The sequence below is a fragment of the Bubalus kerabau genome, chromosome 9 (assembly GCF_029407905.1).
Source record: "Bubalus kerabau isolate K-KA32 ecotype Philippines breed swamp buffalo chromosome 9, PCC_UOA_SB_1v2, whole genome shotgun sequence".
Lineage (NCBI taxonomy): Eukaryota > Metazoa > Chordata > Mammalia > Artiodactyla > Bovidae > Bubalus > Bubalus kerabau.
The window spans coordinates 103,684,244-103,694,448 of NC_073632.1; the positions used below are offsets into that span (position 1 = coordinate 103,684,244).

The 10,205-nt window shown below is 47.9% G+C and overlaps 1 protein-coding gene across 1 annotated transcript in view; it reads right to left on the reverse strand.

The window, feature by feature from the left end:
* TAGAP (T cell activation RhoGTPase activating protein) overlaps positions 1 to 9,605 on the reverse strand; it is an 80,417-nt gene extending 70,812 nt beyond the window's left edge. The window contains exon 1 of the mRNA XM_055536126.1: positions 9,426 to 9,605. Coding sequence (XP_055392101.1) covers positions 9,426 to 9,497 — 72 coding nt within the window. The 5' untranslated portion in view covers positions 9,498 to 9,605. The remainder of the gene's footprint in view (positions 1 to 9,425) is intronic.
* Between the last annotated feature and the right edge of the window lie 600 nt (positions 9,606 to 10,205).

Here is a 10,205-nt window from a genome sequence, read left to right on the forward strand (position 1 = left end):
ATGGCAACCCACTCCAGTGTTCTTCCTTGGAGAATCCCATGGACAGAGGAGCCTGGCGGGCTACAGTCCATGGAGTCGCAGAGTTGGACACAACTGAAGGGACAACATGCACGCACACACACTTTGTTTCCTCCCACTTTGTAGGCACTGAGGGATCTCTGGCAGGGAAGGGGGACCTGCCATTCCCAAATTGCAGGCGGCTAGTGCAGGAGCAGAGGGGACTGCGTGTCTTCCTGGTGTCCAGTGACCAGGCCTTCCCAGTCTAGGCTCAGCATTTAGTGATGTGGTTCTTTCTAGCCGTGTCATGAGATCTCACTACAGGTAGAAATCTAAATATTGGACCCACTCTCTGATAATCACATGCAAAAACTCATTCCAAGGTCAAACAGAAAGTTCATGGTCATCAACCACGCTGACCCTGCAGGGTAGAGTGATGGGGGTAGGGGATGGCTTTCTAGCTTTGGGTGAACTTATGGGGACGATGAGGAGTTCACATGTGTATGAACGAAGGGAGGCAGATGGCAAAATCGAGGCGAATGGTCCCCAGATATGCTGGTGGGCTGGGCCATCTCTCCCCAGAGTACCATGTGGCAGGTACGTGAAGAACCTTCTGACTGAACTGGAACAAGGACAAAGGAAGTGGCTTCTAACCCGCCTGGTGTTGGGAGTGAAGAGGGGGGGCTCTCTTCTCTGAAGTACCTGTTCTGTGTCCCAGCTATGCCTAAAAGCCAACCCTGTAGAGTCATTCCCATCCAAAAGGGTTTCTGCCCCCTGATAAAAGATAACATTACAAGACACTCGTACTCATTTAAACCTCCAGGCTGTGATTTATTCTTTCCCTAAAAGCAGGTTTTCCTAAGAGGGGAAGTAGGGTGAATCTGAAGATGCTGGAAACCTACTCTGCAAACCAAGAAGGTCCGACCTCACATCTCTGTCTGCTCTATCCAGCTCTGGGGGTCAGGCAAGGCCTCTTTGGAAGATTCCCCAAAATCTTGTCATTCTTTTTCTGCTGCCCTTTCCAGAAAGGCAAAGTAGCGGCAGAGGGAAACCCAGCTTCATTAGGGAAGCTGTGGGCATGAGATACACTTTAGCTAATCCTGGAAGAAATCATGATCTCAAAACCAGTATATGTATGTGTCCTCAGCTTCAGACCCAGCTTCTTCCTGGCGGGTCCCTGGGCCCACACCTCAGCACCACTGCCATTTCTAAGCAGGTGGTGGGTGGAGATGGAGGCGCAGTGGGACTTGCCAAGCGCCCTTGTGGTGACCTTTAAAATCCGAGGCTTTCTTGATGTTTCTAAACACCTCTACCCGCCACCCCCAGACGGAATTCTCTATTGCGGGGCTCTAGCTGGACTCTAAATGATTACAGCTCTGGAGGTGGGCGCCTTCTTCTGGTCAGAGTTGGTAACTGCGGCACCCAAAGGGCCATTTTCCAGACTTCTCTCGGCAGAGTCCAGTGGAAATTCCCCTTGGGGTGAGTAACAGTTAATAGTTACTGAAGACTTCTTGCAGGTCAGGCACCTTCCCAGGGGATTGTGTAGATGGTCCCATTTGTTTTCCTCCTAGCTACGCTCGGAGGTGGTAGTTATTATTCCCATCTTTACCAAAAGGACATCGAAACACCGAGAATTCAGAATTTGCCCAAGTTTACATAACCAGCAATCAACCAAGGTATGCCTGCTGACATGAGCTGACTCTTAACAACAGAATGCAGGACTTACAGTTCTTATTTTTACAGATTTGTAGCATGGTGATACTTGTTATTTAAGGACATATTATGAAAACCCCATTGTTTTGAAGGGTACAAATTGTTCCAACTCAAAAAACTTTAAATATCTACTATCTGCAAGGCCCTAGCAATGCTACATCATGAAGGACAGTGTTACAATAACAAACTCACAGTGTGGTAACAAGACATGTATTCAAATAATCACAACACAGAAAGAATGTTCTAGAAGAATGCTGTGACTGCTATGGGAACACAGGGAGGAAACGTCATTTCTGGAATGGAGCTGGGGCTGGTGGGAGCAGATCTGATAGAACCTGCTGGAAGGGTGACCTGACCTTTGATCTGGGCTGGTGTTGGGGTAGATGATGCAGATGGTGGCAGGCATGGGTGGGGAGAGGCATGCGCTGGTAGGGGGAGAAGTTCTAGCAAAGGCAGTGGGGCAGGAAATCGGAGGGTGTCCAGGAGTCAGTGGGTGAGTGAGAACGTAGGTAAGAATGGAAAGTAAGGATGGCCAGATGGCTAAGGGGTTAAGGATTCAAATTATATTATACACATGGAAAGTTCTGGATCAGGAGAATGATGGAAGCAAGGAATATGTTAGTGCAACAAAATCGTGAGCAAGACCAGTTTTAGGGAGAGGAGAAGGAAATGGCAACCCACTCCAGTGTTCTTGCCTGGAGAATCCCAGGGACGCCGGAGCCTGGTGGGCTGCCGTCTATGGGGTCACACAGAGTTGGACACGACTGAAGCGACTTAGCAGAAGGTACCTAAACTGCAGTAACACTTGCAAAGACCCTCAAAGGGCACTATAAACAAACCATCCCCTGATGTGCTGGCCCTCCCACCCTTAGCCCTCTTCAGTTCCTGTGGCTGGACTAATGGTAAAATTGATACAAGACAGTTTAACAGGAGAAAATAAAAACCCATTTTAATTCACAGGCATAGAGGTCCCACAGAAATGAGAGCAGGTTTAGTTTTTATACTTTTTAGACCAAGAAGCAATGCATTTGTGAGGAGTTGGCAGGACAAAGAAACACAGGGTTGGGTTTCCGTCTTGCATTGTCCATTTCTTAAGTAACTTGAATTCAAAATAACCGAGATGTCATTGAGGCACATTTTGGGGCTGCCTGCCCTGATTCCGAAGAGTTGACTCATTGGAAAAGACTCTGATGCTGGGAGGAATTGGGGGCAGAAGGAGAACGGGACGACAGAGGATGAGATGGCTGGATGGCATCACTGACTCAACGGACATGAGTCTGAGTGAACTCCGGGAGTTGGTGATGGACAGGGAGGCCCGGAGTGCTGCGATTCATGGGGTCGCAGAGAGTCGGACACGACTGAGCGACTGAACTGAACTGCCCTGATTCCCAACACCAGCATGCAGGATGGTTCACGTCAATGGCCACCCTGCCTGACATGGACTGTGGGGATGAAAGCTCAGCAACCTCACAATGCACTGTTTATAAACACGTTTATGTATACATCCTAGTTTGTCTACACAACTGAGAGCCAAATGTGTTTCCAAAGACATTTAACATGCAAAACAAGAGTAACAGTAAAGACAGAGCAAAACAGCTACCTGAAATTTGGAGGCCACGTGCTTTGCCTGAGCTCCCACAGCTGTAAGCGCTGGGATGGCTGTGGGCAGCCACCTACATGCTATGAGTTCATAGGTTCTTCTAAATTTCCCATTTTAAATATTACATTCTGTCATCCTATGATCCAGCAATTCTGCTCCTAGGTATCTACCCAAGGGAAACGAAAATCTATGTCCACACAAAAACTTGTATGTGAATGTACATAGCAGCATTATTCCCAATCACCAAAAAAAGAAAAAAAAAAAAAAGAGAACAACCTAATGTCCATCAACTGATGAGTGGATAAACAAAATGTGGTCTATTCCCACAATGAAATAATATTCAGCCGTAAGAGGGAACATAGTACTATGTAGCTACAATACGCACGGGAGACATTGTGCTAGGAGAGAGCAGCCGGTCACGTGTTATACGATTCCATTTATAGAAAGTGTCTGTGACATGAAGTCCACTCAGTCGTGTCCGACTCTTTGCAATCCCGTGGACTGTAGCCTACCAGGCTCCTCCATCCATGAGATTCTCCAGGCAAGAGTACTGCAGTGGGTTGCCATTGCCTTCTCCGATAGGAAGTGTCTAGAATAGACAAATCTCTAGAGGCAGGAAGTAGATTAATGCTTGCCAGGAGGTGGGAAGAATGGGATGGGGGTTCCCTGCTGATGTCTGGGGATTCTGATTTGGGTGATGGGAATGTTCTGGAGTTAGTGGCGATGGCTGAACCACCGAGCATGTGAATGATAACTCAATTAAAATGCTTGTTTTAAAATGATGTCCCAATTGAATTCTTTATTCTCTTTGCCACATAGCCTGTATTTCTACTCACCAGAGAAGCTTCTCTTTAAAAAGGCAAACGCTTTACCAAAGCCTTCGGTCAGTTGTGCCTTAGAGAGATTCTTCTAACCTCCCACAAGGGTCAACGCTGAGAGCACAGCTGTTTGGAAAAGGAGTCAGGGCCCAGAAAAGGAACTCTGCCGTGGGAGGTGTGGATTTGGCTGATGGGGGAACCTCGAGGTGGGCTGGTGCCTGGGAGGCTGGGGTTGGGTCTGTGAGGTGGGACGGAGGACCCTTACTGCAGGACCCATGGGGGTCACTCCAGAGGACACTGGTTGAGAAGTTTTGAGATGCCTCTGTTTTTCCTCTGCTGAGTCACAAAGTAATTTATAATAGACGACTTCTTCTGTTATTTACCATTAAAAGAGGACCAGGATTGTAGAGCAGAGCCTGTGCTTTAATGGGTTCATATCCAGCTCTCCACGGAGTAGCCATGACCTTGGGCAAGTTACTTCACCCCCACGCCTCTCTCTTTCACTTGTAAAATGGCAACAGTGACAATTATTATTGAATTATGAAGTGATTCACATGTAAATGTAAAATGAAATAATGATAACTATCCCCGCAGCGTTACTATGGGTATTGGATTATTATTTTTTTTAAATTTCCTGCTGCACCTGAGTCATATCTTGGGCTTCCCAGGTAGCACTAGTGATAAAGAACCTGGCAATGCAGGAGACATGAGACGCAGGTTCCATCCCTGGCGGAGGAAGATCCCCTGGAGGAGGGCACGGCAACTCACTCCAGTATTCTTGCCTGGAGAATCCCACAGACAGAGGAGCCCAGCAGGCTACAGTCCATGGGGTCAAAAAGAGTCGGACACAACCGGAGGGACTTAGCACGCATGCATGAGGCATATCTTAGTTCCCTGACCAGGGAATGAACGCATGCCCCCTGCACTGGGAGTGCAAAGTCTTAAGCACGGGACCACCAGGGAAATCCCTGGATGAACTGTTTTTAACCAGAGTGCTCAGAACAGTGCCGGGCACTTACTGAGGGCTATGCTGTATATGTGCTTGAGATTTTATAGACTCTGGACTGCTAGCAGGTGTACCTTTTTGAAAAGCTTACTGAGGAAAAGAATTACATTCTGTTTTCTTTCAGGTTGCTTATTTCACATTTCGCCCATGTTTGTCTGTTAGGAAGAGCCTGGAGCATGTTTGTTACAAGTTAACAAAAGGACTGTTACACTTTGAATCTTATCTTAATTCTGTGCCCCACTGGAAAGAAAGTTTCCAAATGGGCAAAAATTTTGTAATTTTAAATGCATCTGAAGGAAATGGGTTGTATGGGTGGAGGGTACAGAGATGCGATTTTGCTGAGCAAGGCTGCCTTTCTCACATAGCCTGTTTCTATGATGTTACAGTTTGGGCATGAGAACCAGGCCAACCCTTAGATTTGAGCGGATAATTCAGAATCCATGAATATGGGCCAGCTCCCTACAGAGGAGGTGGAAGTGTGGGTGGTTTGGGCGGCTCAGCAGGGCCCGGATGCATTACTACCTTTGTAGGATTGTAACTGTGTAAGGGCATGTCTTGGGCTTTCTAGGTGGTTCAGTGGTAAAGAATCCGCCTGCCAATGCAGGAGACCCGGGTTTGATCCCTGGGTTGGGAAGATCCCCTGGAGAAGGAAATGGCAATCCACTCCAGTATTCTTGCCTGGGAGTTCCCATGGACAGAGGAGCCTGGTGGGCTACAGTCTGTGGGCTTGCAAAGAACCAGGCACGTCTGAGAGACTGAACAACAAAGGGCATGTCCCACACCCACGAGGGCCCTGCTGATTGAAGTCCACCCAACCAGGAATCCCAGGGCTTTCTGTGTTTGGAGGATTGGCAAGGAGAAGGGAGCAGAGACTTTCCCGCAGGTCACTCAGCACCACCTCTTTGAGGGCACGTGGCATTGCTATGAAATCAGTTAGGATCACAAGTTAGAAAGCCTTTGACGAAATACGGCTTCTTTTCTAAGACACAGCCCAAGGGCTCTTCCCTTTGTGGATTTGCAGAGCAATCCATCTGAAGCACCATAGCCTGACTCTGAGTTCCCACCAGCCATGCTTGGATGTCAGACAAACCGCCCAGCAACAGTGCTCATTGCGATCTCAGGCCTTCACTCATACGGAAGTGATGTTTCAGGGGCTGTGGTGTGTGCTAACAGGAAGTCAGGTCCTGGCAGGACCACCACCATGCCTCTGTAGGTCATCGTCACTGACAATATGGAATCTGGGGTCATGGGGTGGGCGGCAAGCCACCAAACATCGGAGGAAGTGAGGGAAGTGCTGGATCTGGGTGTCCCCAAGGGACTACATGCTCAGGCTCACAGGAGCCAGTTCCCAGAGTCAAGTCAACAGGGCGGCTGCGAGAAGCAGAGACAGAAGGCTGATGTCAGGCCCTCTTTGGTGGAATGTTGGCTGATGAAGCTGGAAATGGGATCAAGGACCAGGCGCAACCCCAGACCCAGCGTTGGGATGGTGGCCTTCGCTTGTGGTGAAGCCTAACGGGTGTGTCACAGCCTGATCCAAGGTGGTTGGCTACAACCAGCGGGGGCACCAGGCGGCGCTGGGAGGGCAGCTCACGATCCCCAGGAGGGCCCCAGCCCGGGGTGATGACAGAACATCAGACCTTTTCCTTGGTGGCTTCCACTGGCTTTCCCTGTAGCCATCGTGGCCTTTGTTTTTAATAAAGGCTACACACAATGGAAAGAAACTAGGCAATAAAGAGAAAAGCCAGAGTTCATCATTACAGAGAAACAGCAGAAGGGGCAAGGCTCCCCCCTCCACCCCATGCTGACCCCCAGGCAGTGGAGAATGGAGGGTGGAGGGTGAGGGCTGGGCTGGGTACACGAGCTGCCGCTGCAGGTTGGTGACCTGAATGAGCTCTTTCAAAGCAAACAGGCTTCCACGTGTCCCTGGGGTCCCCCTGTCTTTTCTTCCAGAATCTGATACTGTTGCAATTTTGAGGTCATTATCCTCAGCGACAAAAAAACCGTTTAGAGACAAAGAAGGAAAAGCAAAAATTTAGCTCGCTTTTGCTTCCACTCAAATATTGGGACCACAGCGTCCAGAAGGTTCTTAAAAGAAGCCTGTTTGAACTAATGCTCCTGAAATTACAGGCCCTAGGCTACTTTTGCTTTATGATTTAAAAAGTTGAACTCTAACCGGTCTTTCTTTTCTTGCAAATGAGAAGTTTTGTTATTAACTAATAATCAATTTTTCAACCTTTTCCCCTCAAAAGCTTTGTGCATGCACGGTGGCCCATTTCCCACATCCACTCCTCCTCACCTGACAGTGAGCCCTGTTGACTTCTGCCTCCAGAATGTCCCACAAAATGCCCCATCCTCTGGGCTCCCACACAGGCCCTCATCTTTCTTGCCCCTCTTTTTGCAGGAACATTAAGACCAGGAGGTGTTCCTGTCATTGCTCTCCACCCCCTCCAACTCGTGCTCTCTATTGTTGCCGGATTGTCACTTAAAAAAATTTTTTTTTTTATGTGGACAATGTTTAAAGTCTGTATTGAATTTTTTAATAATATCTTTTCTGTTTCCTGTTTTGGTTTTTTGGCCAAGAGAGGCAGGTAGGATCCTAGATCCTAGGATCATTGATCCTAGATCAATCCCTAGGCCAAGGGATTGAACTCACACCCCTTGCATTGGAATGTGAAGTCCTGACCACTGGACTGCAGGGAAATCCCTCAGGTTGTCACTTAAACCACAGATCTGTACACGCCACTTTCCTGCAGTAGAGCTGTGAGTCCTCACCTGGAGCACAGGCCCTGCATCCCAACAGCACATCCTGGACACACCTTCCATCCAGGTCTGTGGCCGGATGTTCCTCTGCCTGCAAGTCCCTTCTCTGCCTGGCAAACTCCTATGCTTCCTGCAAGACCTGGCCCAGGGCATCTCTTCTAGAAGCCCCCATGGGGAAGGCCTCGTCTCTGTACTCCCCTGACACCTGCGACCTCACTGCACTGTCCAGAGTCTGTGCTGGGCTTCTCCACCAGCCATGGACTCCTCTGTTTGGTTGGCCCAAGGTCCTCCACGTGCCTGCATTTGATCCATGCTTGTCACCTGCACAAGTGTCTATGTGGAGAGGGCAGCTGCTAAGTGCAGTTACAAAGAAGAAACAACCCCTAAAGCTTCGTTTCCAAGAACACCGGCCAGCTGAGATGGAAGATTCCTGGTGGGTCTACTTCAGACGGAGTCACGCTCTTGCTGTCCCAAGAGGTGACACAAATCCTTAGCCTTGTCTCTTACGGGGTGGTTGAGTTTCTCCCTAAGGACTTCTGCCCTGAATCTGGGCCAAGGTCAAGTGCTCCTGCGGCCCCTTTAAATTTGGCTGAGGTGGTCTAAATTTAAACCTCTTATCCCTTCTCCTTCCCTTTGCTCCAAGATATATCATTTCATGTGAACACTACAGAGTCATCTTTAAGAAAGATATCCACTCCTTGAATAAACAGAAGTTTCATTTCACTGAACAAGTGTTAAATTGATCTAGCATCAACAAGCAACTGTTGATTTCAATTTAACATCATTTGTAAATAAATTGACAAATCACAATCATTTAACATCATGCCTACTGCCTGGGCTGGTGCTCTGTACACATTATTATGACTGTTCTTGACTGTAAGCTAAATTCAGAGATTTATGTTCCTGAAAATGTGAAGACTTGCTTTTTCTCTTCTATGCTAAATGTTTCTTTTAAAGTGAATTAAAAAAAATCACTTTGAGAGCCCTTTATCACACTATCTAGTGCGACCTACCGCCAGTACTTAGAGGAAGAGCTAAAAACAATAAACAGGAAAGGGCAGAAGACACCAACAACATAATGAGGAGAGGTGTAGATTTGGGGGTTAGGATATACAATACCAACCCTGAGCCTCAACAAATGGCCCCCTCCTCCCCCTAGAGTTTTAGTTCGAGATTTCTAAATAAATATCTCTTTTAAAAATAAAATAAGAAATATATGCTCGCTGTAGAAAAACAGAAAATATGGGTAATACATAAATAGTGAAAATGCACAATCAGCAAAAATTCTTACATGTAAACTAACCATGCTTAACATTCCAGTAGAGATTATTTCAGACCTTCATATTAGTATATTCTTCTAGATAGCTACATAAACCAATTTTGGGTCAACCAATATATACTGTTCTGAATAATGACCTTTAAGTTGGAGTCTATTTTTAGTCCCCTTTGGCGGGGGGAAGACTTACTATATTCGACTCCCCTTAGTATCTGAGTTCCCAGTGGACCTTCAGGCTTAAGCCTCCCTACTCACCATGCTTTTTGCAGCGGGGACCCCATCACGGCTTTTCCCTGGGGGTGCTCTCGGAGCCTGGGGACCAGGCATGCTGGGGCAGCTCCAGGAGAGCCAGGAGCTGAGCTCAGAGTCTCACGACCACAATGGACCTGAGCAGCCCGGACCCACGCTGGTCATTCCGGGCGGCGGTGCGGTCAGAAGCGCTGTTCCCAGCCGAGGACTCAGGCGCTTCACGCATGCGCCTGCCCTTTGTCTCGGGGACTCACTCTATCTGCCAACTGGCTAGAAAGTTGCGAGTTCTCGCTCCTTCCTTTTCTCTCTCTGTCTCTTTCACCCTGCACTTGGTCTGACCTGCCGAATTCTAAAGAACTTCATGCCACAAGGGTCTGTTTTCAGCAAATGTGACTTGCCCAAAACGGGTCGCCCAGCATCTCTCATTGCAGAAGCTTCCATCGACTGTTGGCCACTCTTACCCAAAAGAACAGTGCAGACCAGTGAATGGAAAGCAGTGCACGGGTCCCCTGCGTGTCCAGTAGGAAGTGGCTCTGGAGCGATTGCTTTTTATAGCGTGCACAGGTGGCCGGTACAAGCCCCTCGTGAAGGCGGAGGGCTGGGCTCCCCGCCTTTGCAGAAAGAAACATTTTCAGAGAGAATAGAAGCTTGAACGAATGATTTGCTTTCTTCTGAGAACTTGAGAGCGTTAATTAAAAAATTTTTTTCTTGGTGAAGATCCCCTTTTTGGCTGAATCCATTCATATTGGTGATCAACGGAACACAGGGATTTCTTAAGACTTTTCT